This window comes from Anthonomus grandis, chromosome 6 (genome assembly GCF_022605725.1).
Source record: "Anthonomus grandis grandis chromosome 6, icAntGran1.3, whole genome shotgun sequence".
Taxonomy (NCBI): Eukaryota; Metazoa; Arthropoda; class Insecta; order Coleoptera; family Curculionidae; genus Anthonomus; species Anthonomus grandis.
The window spans coordinates 16882100-16901696 of record NC_065551.1 but is presented as its reverse complement, the minus strand read 5'-3'; the positions used below and the strand labels follow the sequence as shown (position 1 = coordinate 16901696).

The 19597-nt window shown below is 31.9% G+C and overlaps 2 protein-coding genes across 3 annotated transcripts in view; both read left to right on the top strand.

Moving 5' to 3' along the window:
- Window positions 1-19597, top strand: part of LOC126738060 (synaptotagmin-15-like) — a 196081-nt gene that overhangs the window by 118925 nt on the left and 57559 nt on the right. For both annotated transcript variants that reach the window (XM_050443240.1, XM_050443239.1), the window contains exons 7-8: window positions 4200-4358; window positions 4682-4789. In XM_050443240.1, the coding sequence (XP_050299197.1) occupies window positions 4200-4358; window positions 4682-4789 (267 nt within the window). The remainder of the gene's footprint in view (window positions 1-4199; window positions 4359-4681; window positions 4790-19597) is intronic.
- Window positions 5564-19532, top strand: LOC126738058 (aldehyde dehydrogenase, dimeric NADP-preferring-like). The gene is made up of 6 exons (XM_050443235.1): window positions 5564-5759; window positions 5815-6254; window positions 17606-17780; window positions 17833-17942; window positions 18048-18296; window positions 18346-19532. The coding sequence occupies exons 2-6, from the start codon at window positions 5819-5821 to the stop codon at window positions 19200-19202; spliced, it is 1827 nt and encodes a 608-aa protein (XP_050299192.1). The 5' UTR covers window positions 5564-5759; window positions 5815-5818; the 3' UTR covers window positions 19203-19532.

Sequence of the window (19597 nt, the reverse complement as noted above, 5' to 3'; positions counted from 1 at the left end):
GGCACTTAAATAATATTCAAGAATTTTATGAAGTTGAGTGTGGTCATAATGCATTTTTAGAACCTACAGATCATAACGAATTAAATGGCATAATACTAAACCTGAACAAAAATGCAGCACCAGGCCATGATAATATCGGAGTGCTTGATTTAATCAATATAAAAGATCATGTGATGTATATATTGGTAAAACTTGTAAATAGGGCTCTTGTTACTGGTGAATTTCCATCAGAACTAAAAATATCCAAAGTCTGTCCAATATATAAATCAGGATCTAAAACTCAACAAACTAACTATAGACCAATTTCCATAATTAGTGTATTTTCCAAAATTCTAGAAACAGTTATGAAAAAGCGAATAACATCATTTGTTGAAAAATATATCTCATATGATTGTTATCAGTATGGCTTTCTTAAAAATAGTAGTACTCTGAGTGCCACCGTTGATCTGCTCAACTATATCTCAACCAATCTGGACAACGGTAAAATTGTATTAGCAATTTTTGTAGATTTGAGAAAAGCCTTTGATGTAGTAAATCATACTATTTTATTAGATAAATTAGAAAAAATGGGGTTTAGGGGGGTTGTACTTGCCTTGATTAGGTCGTACCTATTAAACAGAAAGCAATATGTGCATCTAAACGAACAGAAAAGTGAAATTCTGACATGTAACTGTGGCGTACCCCAAGGATCTGTTCTGGGGCCATTGCTATATGCACTATTTGTCCTTAGTTTGAGGTTAGCAGGTTTGGTTGCCCAGTATTTTACATTTGCAGATGACACTGCTCATTTGTATTCAGACAATGACTTAGATGTTTTAGTTAATCAGGCAAATAACGATCTATTTAAATATAGTCAATGGCTGCTCCAAAATAACTTAAAAATTAATTTAGATAAAACGAAGTACATATTGTTTAAACAAAAAAATAAAAAAATAAATCAAATAAATATATCTCTAAATAATGTTACACTAGAACAAGTAAGTAGTATAAAGTACTCGGGTCTCATACTGGACGAAAAACTTGGCTGGAATCCTCATATTGAACATGTTTATGACAAACTTATACCTTTTATGGGAGCACTCTACCGCTGTAAGGATTTTATCAGTATTTCAGCTAAGTATCAAATATATAATGCGTATATTTTGTCTGTACTAAGATATCTTATTCCGGTGTGGGGCACATGTCCAAATACTAACTTTCAAAAAATTAAAATCTTGCAAAATAAAATACTTAAAATCCTTTTCGATCTTGACTACTTTATGCACACGAATGATTTATATAAAAAGCTAAAAATATTGCCCATTGGAAAAATTTGCGAGTTGGAGCAGGCCAAATTAATTTTTAAGATTTTACATAGACTACAAAAGTCCAATCACACGATTGTATACTCAAATGACATACATTCATATGAATTAAGAAATAATAATGTTAGACTAAATAATGCGAGAACCAATATAGCTCTGAGAAATCCTATTGATGAAGCTTCACAGGTATTTAATTCTTTGCCTTCTGAAATTAAGCAGGAGACCTCTTACTACAGATTTATTAAGAAGCTCAAGATCATTGTTAGTCAATATGAGGATTGATTTTTGAATGTTTAGGTGTTATCAAAATTAATGTAATGGTTGTAAACAAAGCTACACGTGTTGCGGTTTAGTTATTAATGAAACTCTGGTACCAATGCTATAAATGCATTGTTTAAGATTTTATCATTTATATTAGCTTTTAAAATCTGTATTAATTTTTATATAAATTCGTGTATTAATTTTTATATAAAATTGTAATATCTTGTATGTAACTGATGGCTAATAAATGACGTTTTCAAAAAAAAAAAAAAAAAAAACCACGTCCAACAGTGCTGTACAGCAACTGTAGCCTTTTCTAAATCCCGATTGTCTCAAGGGAAGGATATTGTGTTTATTCAGGTGTTCTATTATTCTAGCGGTTAAGATTTTTTCAAATATTTTCGAGCAGGGTGATAAAATGGATATGGGTCTTAATTCTGAAAGGTTTGTAGGCTTGGTTTTAGTTTTTGGCAATGGAAAAACCCTAGTAATTTTCCAGGAGTCTGGAAATTTAGATACGAGAATACACGAGTTATAAGTATTAACTAAAATATTTAGAATCTGAGGGCAGCATAATTTTAGCATTTCACTGTTTAGACCATCCGGACCAACGGCATTTGATTTTATTGATGATAAGGCAGTGTAAACTTCCTGATCATCCGTCAATCTAAAAGAAAAAAGCTCAATAAAGTTTTTGCCGTACTAGTAGTATATAATAAAATCAAGTCCGGATCTGGTGGTTCAAGTTGAGAAAATTGAAGAAAAAAGTAGTTTATTTCATTCGGGTTATTAAGATTGTTGGGAATGGTATCACCAGACTTTTTGTTTAAAATATTAAGATTCTTGAGAGTTTTCCATAAAATTTTTCCGTTGCCATTGTTATTCTCTAGTAAATGTTCTAGGTAGGCTCTTTTTTCTCTATTTATAATACTAGTAGTTTCGTTTTTAATGTATTTATAGTAATTCCAATTTAGAGGGGTTTTATTTTTTTTTAATTTGTTATAAGCCTGATCCTTTCCCTTGATAAAACATTGAACAGCATAAGTACACCATGGCTGGTTTCTATGTTTATAGTTAATTGTTTTATAGGGAGCTAATTGATCAAATAAGTTAAGTATTGTATTAGTAAAAAAATCAACTTTCAACACATGATTATTTATATAATAGTATTATTTAAAGGAGATACAGCCAGGTAGTCGAGCACGCTTTTTTTATCTATTTTACTTAAGCATCTTGACCTTATAGATTTGTAGGTGTTTACTACATTTTTAAAATAAGACTGACCAAATACTAAATAATGATCAGAGAGAATATTTACTTTATTAGTACCGTAAAAATCTTGCCTGGCTTCCTGCGTAGAAACCAAAATAATATCGATTAGTGTTGAGCTATTATTTGAGATTCTAGTTGGACTATTAATTGTTTGTTTTAGATCAAAGAGTTCTATTGTTTTCCTGAAATTCTGTGATTTTGTGTCCTCTATATTTAGCAGGTCTTTATTTATATCTCCACCACATATAATATCATGGCAATTTGTATAAAGTTGTGATAAACTATTCTCAAGGGTATCCAGAAAATCTGAGACAGAGCCTGAAGGAGGCCTGTATACAGCGCCTATTATAACGTTTTTGTTTTTAAGTTTAATTTTAAGCCATACCTCCTCTAGTACTGACGAACAATTTAAATGCAGCTGCTCGAATTCAATTGAATTTGAAATAAATCTACCAATACCTCCGCCTCTGCCTGCACTGCGATCTAATCTTAAAAATCTATAACCATCAACATTTAAAACATCGTCCGGTATACCACAATGCAACCATGTCTCACACAGACCAACAAAGTCAAATTTTATTTCCAACAAAAATGTTTTAAATTCAGCCAAGTGAGGTACTAATGATATACGGTATCTGCACTAATTTAACTTTGAATATTGACTTCTTTACAGAGTATCTTATCATATTTTATGAAAAAAAAATGCTTCATATTTTATTAAAGAGAAATAGTATTGTTTTGTACCTGTCATAGTAAGCGACAAATTTTTATAATATTATAAAGTGTTTTTTTTCCATTACTACCTACATAAGCATTTGGCATCATTGCATCAGAAATGTTAATTTGGCAATGCTAATTCTAGCCTTTCAATATTCTAATGATAGATCAATATTCTAATGATTCACATCCTCACTTGATGAATTTTTGTTTTTCATCAAGTTTAAAACTCTTATTACTTCTTCCAAGTCAGTAGGTAAAAAAAAGAAACAATCTTTAACTATTGTATTTGTAAGATAGCTAAGTGGTTCAGTTGATGGAAAAAGATTTGATTAAAGATTTTGGGATAGCGTACAGAAGAAAGTATTGAGTTCGTCAATATTAATTTTTGGATTTGCAGCAGGTTTGTAGTTGTTTTTACTGCAAATATCATTTTATCATTCACTATTTTCCAGTACTCCTTCGGCTTGTTTGAACTCTCATTCAATCGTTTAGAATAGTGGGATTTTTTAGCTAGCCTGATAAGACGTCGATACAATGAACGATATTCAATAAATTTGCCAGAAAAAAGATCTTAAAAGATACATGAATTGGAAAATGGAATCCTTGATTTTAATCCTTATTTATTTATATAAATTTTATTAGGTTTCTCAAAAGGACATGGCAGACCACATCCTAAAGTTAACGGTCATTGACAACGGTAGAAAACGGCACGCGGAAATAGGTCACGTCACTTATCCATTAAGGGAGCTAGAAATCGGCGATGGATCTGAGCAGCAGCTGTTCAAAATGGACCTGGCAAAGGTAATTTTTTCTGGTAGAAATAAGTTTATTACAAAGATCCGGGCTTTCTATTTTTATTTGTATTTATTGCTTAAATTAATATGCAATTCCAATTATAGAAAACCAAAATTCTAAGCAGTAACGAATCAATAATTCCGCAAATTATCGCAAAAGCGATTTTATATAATATTTTAACCGTAACAAATAACTAACTAATCAATAAGGCATATCAGTCCTCGCTTCTATATTTAACATTTTTTATGGAAATGATATAATATTTTAATTTTAATTACACGCAATTTTCTATGTAATTTAATTTAATATTTATGAAATTTGAAATTTAGGAGCCTCAGGAATTAAAATCGAATCTTGGAGAGCTCTTGGTGTCTTTGGTATACAATGAAAACCTGAGCAGACTGACAGCTACTGTAATTGAGGCTAGAAGGTTAAAGGTAAGATTAAAACATACACAAATTTAATTTTTCACGTTTTTTCTGTGGCCGATTAAAAAACCACAGGCCAATGCACCTATAAAGTTGTTAACACAGTAACATACAATACTTGATATCAATGAGTTACGAAAGCTAGAGAATACGAAATGGCTTTCTGAGTGCTAATAAGCAGATACATGTATTATATTATTTAAAAAATTATGGTTTATTGGGGAAATTTTTAAAAATTTTAAATTTTCGAAAATAATACTATATTTGATAAAATAAAATATCTTACATTATTGGCCTTTCGAGCCGGATGTTTTTGTGAGCAATCTCTAAATAATATGATTATATATTTAATGGTAAATACTTTTTACCATTAACGTCCCTTTCAAATAGATTTTCATTAGGAATATTTGGTCCTTTCAAAAAACCAATATCACATTTAAGTACTATATCGAAAATAAATAATGCAGTGAGTAATGGGGAAAATTATTGAGATAATAAAAAAGAAAAGAAATACTTTAGATATATCAAAAAGTTAATGAGAATATGCACTTCTACAAATTAATCAGCGCATACCAAAACTATTACTAAGTTATTTCTTTAGAAGTAACCATATTATTAAAATTAGATAGCAGTAATCTAATTTTAAGTGTTTTCGAAAATATGTCTATGCTTTCAGGTCCCCTATACCTTGAAACTCTGAGTTTTAATTGAAGCAATTATTGCATAATAGTAAAATATCAGCGAATTTTGCGTGGATAATATCTTCGGCTCGGATCTTGACAATCTCCACTGAAGAGATTCGCGTTCGGTCAGTCAGTGCACCGTCGAAAGTAAAAGTAAACACAGTTTACGAACTACTTCTTGTTTTGTTTATTTTTACTGGTCGGATTCATTTGCAGGAAGTGTTTTCTTATTAGGTAACTTTGTATCAACGAGAAAAAGTCGTGTCAGGTTAGTCTATATTTTGCGAGTATCCCAGGTAAGTACTTTTTGCTACCCTTATCACCAAAAATGTTATCTTAAAATCCTTCAAGGATAATGAATCCTAATACCATTTTACCACGTCTGGACCCTAATACAATAAAATCCAACACCATATCACCAAAAATCAGCCAATTGCACCAAATCTATGATTCCTCCAACACGAAATTCACCAAAAAACAACAAGACGAATTGAACAGGCAACTGAAGCAAAATACCCACCACAGCCCAGAAGTACCGAAACGTTTACTAATTGATGATCTTAAGCCTACAAAAGCTGTTAATAGTAAGTTTGAAGATTTAGGCAAGCATAAAAAGCAAAGAAGCTTAAATCTTGATGGAAATATGGGACATGAGGGGGTGGAATCAAAGGAGGTAGTAATTGATGTCGAAAGTGGTGTTAAAAGTGTAAAAGAATGTTTAGGGATTGCTAGGAGGGCATTTAACAGTGGCAGAATGAGAAGCGTTGGATTTAGAGAGAAACAACTTAGAGGTAAGCACTTGATTGTTTTTACATTTTCATGTATAAAGAGTATATTGATTTTTGTTTTTCTGTTTATCTCTCTTTTTCATCTTCCATTAGTATTACTAGACGATCTTTGAAACGTTAAGTGAAATTATAATTAAGTCCGCATTTTTTACGTTTAAAAACGGCCAAAAAGTTCATTCAGTGTCATCATATTATATATTTGAGTCTGTGGTAAAATTTAAATGGCCACATTATTCTAATGTACAATTTGATAATTTTGACTTTCACTTATGTCGTTTTGTATTTAACCATAAAAGTATATGCGAGCTTATTAAATTGTCAGTTAATAAGAATATAACGTTTGTTTTGTCATACTTATGTTAGTTTTCTTCTCAGCATTTATTTTGTTGTTTCTGGAGTTACATAATTTAGGTTAAATTTTTTTTCTTATTTTTTAAATTCCTGTTGACTTAGTGTCAAAGGCAACTAATACACATAGATTTAAAAGTTTTGCATAATCTTGTTTTTATACTATAATTTTTGTTTATTTATTAATATTTATCTTACATATTCGTCGCATATTTGTTGCCCGATAAATAATCATAATATAATAATAAGTTAAATAAAGTTTAAAATAAAAATGTCTGAATAAATAAATGACCCACAAAAGGTTAACCTTCTCAGGGGTTTATGAATATACAGAGTAATAATTTAAGCAAGTACTTTTTTAAATAAAAAAGTGTATACAAAAATGTTAATTTGGTAATACCAAACTTATTTCACTAATAGCGATAATAAATACTTATGCTACTCACATCTTAGTGCTAAAATACATTTAAACAACAATTTTTGATTTGGTTGATGACTTTGTACGACAAATAAAAAATTATTATAGGTATAACGGCCAAGTTAATAGATATCTGTCAAAATCGGGTTTTGAGTCTAAGTCAGAAATAAATAGAAATAAATTGGGGTTTATTTATATTACCCCTGGCAATTTTGTAAAAAACATGCATACATCTACTTGTCTATAATATATTTAATATACTCTCTAGATTGGCTTAGAATTCACTCCTTTAATTTTACTTTAAATAAATATATAGAATTACTCAGAAAAAAACCAGCAGAAAGTATTAAATGAATTTTTGGACTCAGATACAAGTAGAAACGCTGTCCTAAAGTGGTGGTTACTTTTGGTAGGTAGCCAGTTAGGTATTTTGAGCGAGTAGCGTAGGGGTGTAATGATTGTGTATCTTTCTTCTTAAATTGTATTATAGCTACAGACGAAGATGGTCCAAGATACTGTTTCTTCGTAGAGTGCGTCCGAAGGAAAAAGTTCGTTTTTACCCCCGATTATCCTCAATAACCATTTTGACACAATCTCTAATTGCCTAATTTTTTTTTTAAAATTCGCCACTCTGAAAAATATCCAAAATACCGTATGTTAAATACTCTTTTAGTTCTTTAAATTTATCTATACATGATCTAACGTTATTCTTAACATGATTATTCCACTTTAGGTGTGGATCAAGTACAGCTCCTAGATATTTAATTTTTTTAGCGGAGGTAATGTTAATTGATTTATCAGGAAGAATAACGGTTATTCTTTCTGATCTCCTGGTGAATCAGGCGAGAAATCAGTGTAGCATCCAAATGGGATAAAAACAGTTTTATCAAAATAAATGGTAAGATTTTGATAGTTATCACTTAAAAACGTTGACTAGTTAAAGTTGATCAGGCTATATTCTGCTTTTTTTTTACAATTTTCCAAGTGGTTTCCCTGTAGATAACGGCAGAGTTATCCACAAAACGTGTTACTTCACCACAGGATTAAGGATTATAAATAGAATTAATGTTTAGGTTAAATAATATGGCCCACATGACAGTTGGTTCCTGGAGCCTATGAGACACAGAGGTTGACTGGTACTCCCGTACTGGTAATACCACCAGTCTCCACACACTGAAATCTATTTCGTAAATAGCTTCCTAATAGTTTTAAAGGAGTTCCCCTAATTCAATTTGTTTTTAAAATAAACTTGCGTGCATAGAAATCGGCCCACTGTAAATTTTTGACTTTAAATATTTTTTTTTTAAATTATCCATTAGATCAAAAAAAGAAATATGCTGTTTGAAAGACAATTTAATATCCTTTAATGTAAGTAGAAATTTATCAAGAAGGCTTATCGTTTATATGCGTAGCAACCGGTAAACAAATGAACCATGTTTATGTGGTGATTGTAACGAATATAACAAATCTGTCAAATAATAAAATTATTGCGTTTGCAACTGACCGCTTTATTGTGTCAACAATATTAAGACATCGTCACCTTAATGCCGTTCAAGTGCAACGACAGCTCCGTGAGGTGCGAGGAGTACCTATTAGTCAGTGGACAGTGACACGAAGACTGCAGGAAAATAACCTGACCCCTAAAACACCTGCGATTGGTCCAAAACTTACTCCAGCTCATCGGCAAGCACGCCTGCGTTTTGCAAGGGATCATCTGAATTGGACGTTGGAACAATGGGGATCTGTTCTGTTCTCAGATAAGTTTAGAATATGCCTCCATGGTAGCGACCGAAGAAGGAAAGTGTACCGAAGACCAAGAGAGCGATTTGCAGATTGCTGCTTTGAAGAGCGAAGTGCTTATGGAGGTGGTTCCTGCATGATCTGGGGTGCAATTTCTATAGAAGCACGACCCGACCTTCAGTTTATTCGTAGAGGCGACCGTGTTCACGGAAGAAGAGGTTTAACGGCTGCTAGGTATATCGAGGAGATTTTAGCAATTCATGTGGTACCTTACATCGACTACATTGGAGATGAATTTACCTTTATGCATGACAACGCAAGGCCGCACACTGCAAGAATCGTGCAAGATTACATTGCAGAAGTCGTTTTTCGGGTTATGGAGTAGCCAGCATACAGTCCTGACCTAAATCCGATCGAACATTTATAAGATGAGCTAAAACGAAGAATTCGAGCTAGACTTCGTACCCCAAACTCGATCCCAGAGCTTATTGTTGCAGTAGAAGAAGAGTGGCTAAACATCCCACAAGAAATAATAGCAAACTTGATTAGATCTATGCCTAATCGTTTGAGAGATGTTATTAGGGCAAGAGGAAGTCATACCCATTATTAAAAAATTAAGTGTTAAGTTTTAAATTGTCAATAACCCTATTTATGTTAATAATAAAAAAGCTTCATTTTCTTAATGCATTAATTTCACTATGTTAAAGATAGGATGTTCAAATAGGTTTTCATAAATTAATACTCATATTAAAGGATATTAAATTGTCTTTCAAACAGCATATTTCTTTTTTTGATCTGATGTATAATTAAAAAAAAAATACATTTAAAGTCAAAAGTTTACAGTGGGCCGATTTCTATGCACGCAAGTGTATGTAGTTAGTATGTGTATGTTACCCAGTAGTAACATTGTGTAATCGACCGTATCGAAGGCCTTGGCCAAGTCTAGAAAAACACAGAGAATCTTTTCGCTAAACTTGTTCCAAAAATATTCCTGCTAAACTTGCCATGTTCCGTAGATGAGAGGAACATGGCAAGTTTAACATGGAGAAGTTGAACATGGAGAGAGGGTGTCTCTGAATCCATATTGTTTCTTAGATAAAATTTTGAATTTTCTTAAAAATTTATCCAAGCGAATTTTTATAATTTTTGCAAATGTTTTACTATTGTAGAAATTGGCCTACAATTCATGACTGAACATTCTGATCTACCCGTATGAAGTGGTCTAATCAGTGCTCCTGTGGAAAGTGGCCTTCAGAAAGGGATTTGTTTATTAAATATGTAAGAGGTTTAGCAAGAAATTCTGAAAATTGTTTGAAAGTATCAGCTTTTAAGTCCTCCAGGCCAAACCCTTTTCAAGGAGCTGATAATTTGAATAACTTCTCCCTTGGAAGTTGACTCAAGGAATAGGGAATTTCGATTTTTTGGATCTTCGTTTCTTAGGTATTGGTATTGGTATAGGTTTTGTATTGTATTCGCCACGCTTTTCCAATATCTGCAAAGTGATTAACAAATACTTCTGTTTTTTTTATCAACAATTACTCTATCTGCTAAAACAATTTTATGAATGGTCTGAGGTTTGCTGTTTTTATTGAAAATTTGCCTTTTTTCCAGTGAATGTTTGACCTATTCATATTTTTCTTCATTTTTGGTTTATAATAGTTAATATAATCCATTCAGCTTATTACGGTAAACTTTAAATTATGATTTAAGTTCTGGGCTTTGTGGATCCATGGATTTTTATTTAAAATTTTGCGATTGTAGGTCGTTACAGAAAAGTACTCTGTCAAAGGTTTTTAAGGGCATCAGATAAATTGAGGTGTTTCAATATTCACATCCAGTGCTAAAAAAATAACATTCCTTAACAAGCCTCTTTATTAAGCAGATTTTTTAGTTTAGCTTTATCTAGATATTTTTTTTCTTATATTTCTTATGTTTATCCTTATATAAGGAGGTCTTTAATGAGACTTTTTAGATCGTTCAGGGGTAATTTTGTTTTGACAAACATATTATCTATGCATGATTAACCATCTGGACAGGTGATTCCGTTATTAGCTGATATAAATCCATGTTCACTAAGAATATTATTGTACTGTTCCGTAGAATCACTATAACTTAAAAGATTAATGTTAATAACTCCAGTGCAGCAGTTCATTAAAATTTTTACTTTCGGTAGAGAGTGAGCGATAGGTTGCTAATATATTAATTTTCAATTTGGCTATTGTTATTTTAAGATTTATAATTTTAAAAACATCAAGTATACCTAGTATTTAAACTTATAGAGGGTATCCTATTTGTCATGTGTGACTATTGCTATATCCGATACTATAAAAGATACGAGGGCGGTTAAATTAGAAAAAAGTTGTCAATTTTGATGCTTATTCTAAATCCTTTTACAGCGTTGCAAACTGTTTATTAGTTCGTGAATTACAGGGTGATTTATGAAAAAAAACGCCAAATTTTATTTTAACTATTATTTCCAAAATTATTGGTTTTAAAAACTTACTTTTAAAAACAAGTTTTTTGTGCTCTACAAAATTTCACTTTTAATTTTTTTTTATGACGTTTGGTATTTTCGCAACGGCTATCAACTTCTTTTTATTAAATACGGAACTGCATTTTCTATTTACTTTAAAATGTTGTATCTTATTCATACGTTTCCCAGCGTTTCGACGTATTAATAACTATCATCAGGAATTTCCTTACTTAATAATACAGTAAGAAGTTTGTCTTTTTGTTCTTATTTAAAAATATTTATTAACGCTAAAATAATATAAAAGTGGTTATATTAATAATAATTGAATTTTAGACATAAGATGACCTTTAAAGAGTGTACAATTTGTTTAGCTGTCATCGATTTATTTATTGAATAATCATCTGTTGAATATTATTATTAGTACTAAATGTTAAACATCAATATTAAAAGGGGGTATTAAAAAAAATATTACAACAATGATTTGACTAACTTTATAACAAATTTATTTATAATAAACTGTATAATAATGAACAAAAATAACTCCAGAACTTATTTAAAATAAATAAAGGCCATTAAATAATATGGTACATAATTATGAAATAAATTGTTATTAATCTAAAAATTCGAAATGACAACCATTATTTTTTAAGCCTTTTTGGGCATTGATTACAATTTTTCTTTAAATGTTCCTTAACATTTGCGGAGAAATTTTATTGCATGCTTCTCTTATTTTTAAACTTAGGTCCTCAATAATAAATATTGAGGCGTAGTTCGATAGACCTGGTCCTTAATAAAACCCCATATGGAAAAATCCATGGGTGGTACATTAGGCGATCTTGCCCAATTTATAGGACCGTTATTACCAATCCAACGATGTGGTTTCAAATTATTCAGAAAGCTTGTACAACACTGATGTCGATGTGTAGGTGCACCGTCATGTTGAAAATATTCAAAGTTTCTTATTACATCAAGAGGGATATCATCAAAAAGATGCAGAGAATTTGTTAAGAAATTATGATATAAGGTACCTGCAGGTAATAAGGCCTGTCGGGTAATAAGGCCTATTTTCAAAAAAACCGCTTTAAATTAATCGCAAATCGATTGCGTTAGGTTCGCGTCTCCTATTGGTCCATTTACAAACAACATTCGAACGGACTACCCGCGTTTCTCGCTTTCGGGCGTCAGTAAGTTCCAACAACTTGTGTCGAGGCGTCGCCGCGTGTGATATTATAAGGATACAACGAACAAAAACGTAAGTATTTTTAGTATTTATAATTGTATTTTTAATTTATAACTGCAGATATTTTGGTTAGACTTTATATTTTGTGATTTCAATGGTTTATTAGATTAAATTTAGCCGACATAATTTAAATAAATTTACATAATATTTCGTCATGGATAGGTAATAAGGCCTATAAAAATAAGCTATAGGCCTTATTACCCTCCATGTAGGCCTTATTATCCTCATGACAAATTAATGTTTTTATTAACATATTATTAAACTTCTAAACTATTCTCGTTTTATTTTCAGTGATTTTTAACATCATGCCTCCTAAAAGGGCACCTTGGTGCAAGGAGGATTTAATATCAGCAGTTCGATCTGTTCAACGCGGTACTCTGAGTACATATGGGGCTGCGGCAAGGTTTAATATTCCCAGAAGAACCATTAGAAATCATGTTCAGAATGGAATCCTAATAAAAAGACTAGGTCGTAAATCTATTTTAAAAGAAGAACAAGAAGCTGATCTCATTTAAAGGATAATAAGATTTTGTGAAATAAGTTTACCTGTGACTCCACGGATCCTTCGTCGATTGGTATTCAGATTCTGCGAAGATAATAAAATTGCTCATCAATTTAATACAACTTCAAAACTTGCTGGTAAAGACTGGCTAAAGGCTTTTATAAAGAGAAATTCCTGTAATTTCTAAAAGAAAAGCACAGTTTATGAATCCAGCTAGGGCTCAAAAACTTAATAAATTTATAGTTGATGATCATTTTTCAAAAATAGGGAAAACGTATGATGATCTTGATATAATTAATCACCCTGAAAGACTTTATAATATGGATGAAAAAGGATGCCGCTTGACTATTCACCACCAGCCAACCGTTTTAGCTAAGAAAGGGGTAAAACGTGTTCACTTTCAATCCTTAGAACATGAAGAGAGTGTTTTTGCAGGATTGCAGGATGTGCCAATGCCCTTGGAATACCAATACCTCCTATGATTATTTTTAAAGGAAAGAGGCTAAAGCCAGAATTACATGATAATTTGCCACCAGGAACTCTAGTGGAAAAATCAAGTAAAGGCTACATGACTAACGAACTTTTTGAAGAATTCCTTAAGCACTTAGCCCGATACAAAAGTCCAGGAAGGTGCCTCTTGTTTTTGATGGTGCAGCTTGTCATCTTGATTTGTCAATTGTTGATGTTGGAGACTCACTTGATATAGATCTCTACTGTTTGCAATCGAATACAACACATGAGCTTCAACCTCTCGACAAATCTGTATATCGTTCATTTGAGCATCATTGGGATAATGAGGTATTATTATTCTTGGATCAGAATCCTAACAAAAAGCTGACCAAATCACGTTTTAACATCATACTTTCAAATGTTTGGTCTAAATGCATGACACATAGTAACATTATAAACGGTTTTAAGGCTACTGGTCTGTTTCCATTAAATCCCGAGGCAATTCCAGAAACAGCATTTGCTCCTTCAATTCTCTCAGACGTACCGGCACCGGATGATACCAACAAATTACAGAAATTGGCGTCATTAAAGAGACGAACAACAAAAGTCAAAAGTCACTAGAGATCTTTTTACCGAGGAGAACAAAAGTCGTGCCAAATTGAATAAAGATATTGAAAGCTCCAGGGAAAAATTAAGTACCGAATGGTATTGCCATGGATGTGAGAAAGACAGGCAGGACGATATGAGGCAGTGCAGCAAATGTCTTAAATGGTACCATGAGGAATGTGTTGGCTTAATAGTCAATGACATGGATGATTTTGAGTGTCCCGATGGCTGCTAAACTTCGCCCAATTAACGAGTTGTGCCATTTTTATGTATAGGCTTTATTAAACCTCCATCGGATAATAAGGCCGATTTGCGTTATTTTTCTTAATATTTATTTTTTGTTTTCTAGTTTTTTTAGAGATTTTTTTTTTTTTAGAGATTTAAGTTTGTTTAAATTAATATAACCTTATAAGCACTTTGGTGTACTAAACTAAATATTAACATTACAGTAACTAACTTTCACTTTATTCAATTTTTTTCTTAGCTAGGCCTTATTCCCCTTGAGTACCTTACTTGTCCAGTTAAATGTTCATTGAAAATAAATTATTATACTACTCGTGTATCAAGTATTCCTAGCCAAACATTTATACCGAACCTCTCTTGCAAAGCCGTTTCTCGATGAAAATGTTGATTACCCTGAGTATAACGATAGTGGATAATTCTGTTAAACCAACCGTTTTTACAAAATCGATTCTCGTCGCTCCATAAAATCATTTTTAATAAGTAGAGTCATGCTTAAAACCCATCTACAAAATTCTTCGATTCCGATAATCGTATGGTCTTAAATGTTGTATATCGTCTATATCGATATGGTCTAAACTTATTTCGGCGCAATATTTTTTTGGCGAACATCTTTGAAATTCTTAATAATTTCAATAAATATCATATTTAAAACTACATTTTTTAACATATTTAGATTAGGATTATTTGGGTTTAACACAAATAACCACTAGTTTAATAAGCTTAAGCTTTTAATTAATTAAATTTTAAATCATGAAAAAAAGAATAATCATTTAAAAGTATTTAAGTTTTTAGCAATTAAACAAGTCAGATCTGCACTAAGGAAAAATTCCTGATGATGGTTTTAAATTCGTTGAAACGTTGAGATATCGTTCCTCCAGATCCTGTGGATTTCTTGCTGCCATGTAAATTTGTGCTTGCCCAAGTTTGATGTAATAGATTAAATCTATTATTAAAAAGGGGCATTTTTCCAGATTTTTGTGTTATGTTACACCAACTTTCAAAGATAGAAATAAGTGAAATGTTGAAAATCACTGCCCTGTATCAAGGACACCATTGATCTCGAAATTGAGCATGGCTTCTTGAGTGGTCGATCCACCATTACCAGTTTTGTGTATTATGGACAGGCTTTGTTGTAGCCTTTGGAGAATAAGTGGTAGATTGATCCAATTTATACCGATTTCTTTAAAGATTTTGAAAAGGTTGACCTTGACTTGTTTGTCAGAAAACCTTCGATGTTCCTATAACAAATTTTATAGAAAAATGTCCACCAATAAATTTTATTGCTGAAAACTTTGTGCACCAATCAAATCATTATTCTACTCTGATATGACACAGTTTTGTGGGGAAATTCTGATCAAGCAATCAAGATTTTCATCATCAAAGGAGAGCAGTTTGTACCTTTATTTTGTTAAAAGAGAGCCAATCAAGCTCAAACATTTTCATCGGGATAGTAAACCTGTAGCAACCATGTAGCAAAGAACCTTTACCAGCAAACAGTTACAAAAAACAATAAGCAAAAAAAAAGATACAATTTTAAACTTTAAAAATACCATACCCTCTAAATGAATCAAAGTTGTTGGTTTTTTTTTTTGAGTGTGAAGAGAGCGTGATAACGATACGTTTTGATAGGAATGAGATACATTATTTTACAGCTGTGTAATACTTGCTACTTAATAAAATAATGAGAAAGACTTCATATGTTATTATGATAAATAAGAAAGTCACTTTGGCTAGCCTGATTGGTTTCTGTATTTGCTGTTTTCCTTTTTCTTGTGTTTAGCTGGTTTTAAGAAGTCAAACGAAAACTGTGTGTGTAGGTGTTTTATTTATTTCTCCGAGATCTTGTCGATCCTTTTGACTTGTTAGCTTTGATTGGTACGTTGGTAATGCAGCTTTTCGAAATGCTTTGATTGATTAGGCCTTGCAGCCTCATTACACTTCACTACTTGGTTAACTGCGATTACAGCACCACAATTTTTTAATTGTTTATACGTATATGCTATGCCATTAACATAAAAAGTTTTTTATGAAATTGCGGCTGTGCACTTATCACCTCTTGCTAAATTGAATCCTTCCCGTAGAGTTTCCTGCTTCTCATACTCCACTGGAGTGAGGTCTGATGACAGAAATATGCTATAAACTTTTAGTTCCTTGGCATTTCTTAAAATATCATATTTAAGTTTATAACTGATAAATTCCACAAGTAAAGGCCTATGTTAGTCTTCTTTTGGTTTGCCCAATCGATAGATATGCCACAGTCCAATTTACTAGTATTATTGACTATTTCCAAGAAGCCTCGAATATCCTCTACTCCAGTTGATTTTTCTGGCAAACCCTAGACAATCAAGTTAAACTTTCTCAATTTTCTATCCACCTTTTCCAATTTTTCTTGTAGCTGACTATTGATCTTCAATTCAGCGTTTTCTTCTATTAGTGCATTGATCTTATCCAAAAGTTCTAACCGTATTGAACCAATATCTTCTTTTATGTCTTTACGAGTTTTAATGCGTTCCTCCGTAAGTTCGCGGTTCTGTTCAGAAGTTCATTGAATCAAAGCATGAAGATCTTAATTGGTTACATCGTTGTCTATAACACGCTTCCATTGTATCAAAGATAGTGTGTGCTAAATACCGACGTGTCGACTAGAAATTCTAAGTGTGATTGTTATCAGTATTGTGTCTATCATGGAGATATAAATGGCATGTAAAATATTGGGTTACAATACTCAATATTCAGGTTGTAACTTGTTGAAAGGATTTAAACTTACTTTTAAATTTAAAGTCTCTTTAATTTAGCCAAAGTAACACACGTTTTACAATACAAAGATATTTTTCGGACTTTTTCCACTTTAAAACTTTGAAAATATAGGGAGACGAATTCGAGAACGAAACGAGAGTTGTAACTGAAATGTCAGGATCGTACGAGAAATGTTCCATTTTTGGTTCCAAGTTTGGTGGAAATACACGGTATGAAAAAGTTTTTGAGTAATTTTATAAAGAAAAAAAAAGTCATTTTGTTGCCAATTGAAAATTTATTAAAAAATCTTTAGATTAATAAAGTTTTTTTATAGGCGTTTTAACTGTTTTCTCAATTAGAGCTAACCAATAAAAAAACTTTCGAAAATTTAGGGTAATGCAAAACGTTTGAATCTATGTGTAGGTAATTTAACTCTTAAGCTGTCAACGTTTCAGCCTACATTAGGTTATCAGGATATAAAAAATAAAGTACCAAATATGCATAAACGATCAGTACTAAATATAGAAGTATACAAAATTACTTGGCTTAATGGTACACGTATTTGTTCTGGTCTTTTAACGATCTATTATATTTTAAGGCCTCCTAAAATTCCTGGAAGATCACAAGGCAGAGATAGAGGCTGCCCTGCATAAGGATCTAAGGAAGCACAAGCAAGAGACCAATATTTCCGAAATCGAGTTGGTGGCCAACGATTTAAGACAAACTTTAATAAAACTCAAACAATGGATAGGACCTCAAAAACCCAAGAAAAGGTGAATATTGTCCTTTAATTATTAATTCCCTGTACGTTTTTTTTTCTTTTAGGTTTATCAATATTCTAGATAGTGTATATGTTTATAACGATCCATATGGAGTTGTACTTATAATAGGTGCTTGGAACTATCCCATTTTACTTACCCTTGGACCTTTAGTTGGTAAGTTACTGAAAAATTCTTACCTCCTTTTAATAGCATTTACAAAATATCTTTTCTTTTAATGCTGATGAAGCCAATAATTATTAGAAACTCATTTATTTTTAGGTGCTCTAGCAGCAGGAAACACGATAATACTCAAACCATCCGAGTTGGCTTCAGCTACAAATCAAGTTATCTCTGAAGTGCTGACAACTTATCTGGATAAAGAATGCTTTCAGGTATACCTTGGAGGTATTGCAGAAACAACTGACTTACTCAAAGAACGATTTGACTATATATTTTTCACTGGTTCTTCAAAAATCGGAAAGATCGTTTATCAAGCGGCTGCTAAGACCTTAACTCCTTGCACCTTAGGTAACTTACTTTTTTATAATTTAACTTGATCTAATTAATTCCATTTTAGAGCTAGGTGGTAAATGCCCACTTTACTTGGACGATACAGTCGATATGCAGAAAGCAGCAAAAAGAATCCTTTGGGGTAGGATGCTGAATAGTGGCCAAACGTGTGTTGCTCCAGATTACGTGCTATGTTCCAAAGAAGTTCAAGAAAAGTTTTTAATAGAGGCAGAGAAAATCATTAAGAAGTTCTGGGGTGAGGAGGCAAGTAAATCTGAGAGTCTTAGTAAGATTATCACCGAAAGGCAATTTGTAAGGCTGCAAGAGTTTATTAACAGTGAAAAAGTTGCCCTGGGAGGACTAGTAGACGAAAAGCAACGTATTATTGGACCAACTATTTTGACAGATGTTAACCCACATAGTGCTGTCATGGAGGAAGAGATATTCGGTCCAATTTTGCCAATTTTGAACGTTAACAGTTCACAAGAGGCAATTGATTTTATTAACTCAAGAGAAAAACCTTTGGCCCTATATGTATTTTCAAAAAGTAAAAAGATTCAGGAGCTATTTTTATCAAAAACTTCAAGCGGAGGCGTAACAATTAATGATACAATTTCTCATATAGGAACTGAAAATTTACCATTTGGAGGTGTTGGACTCAGCGGACTTGGAAACTATCATGGAAAATATGGATTTCAGACTTTTAGCCATAAAAAAGGAGTGTTGGTGAAAGATTTTAGTGCTATTTCTGAGCTGTCGCTTAATATCAGATACCCACCATATAGCGATAAGAAAACGAATCTTATTAATATGGTTTTGAAGAAAAGAAGGGGCGTTCCTATGAAATTTTTTGATAGGATACTGATTTTTTGTTTGGGCGTTGTTTTGGCGTTCGTTTTTCAATATTTTTTTGTACTTATATGATTTTTCCTATGGAAATTTTCTCAATTTTATTTTAATTATATATTGAGGAACATTTGAATTGGTTCTAAAATGTAATTTTATTTAGAACAAATTTTTTAAGGCCAAAACACGCTGATCACTAATTTTTTACACAACGAAGTCAACTTAATTATCTTTCTATTGTAAGTTCACTGAACCATTGATACTTATAATTAGAGACCCCTATTCCTGCACTCTGCTTTTAGGTAGAGTGCACGAATCGGGATTTATCCTTGGAAATTTTAATTTTCTAATAATTTTTTGTGAATACTTTTTTGTATAATTTTATTTAATAAATTGTTTTTTTTTTTATTTTTGACCATATCCTTTAACCTGAAGCCTCAATACGCTGACATTTACTTTGCAAGGTAAATTTC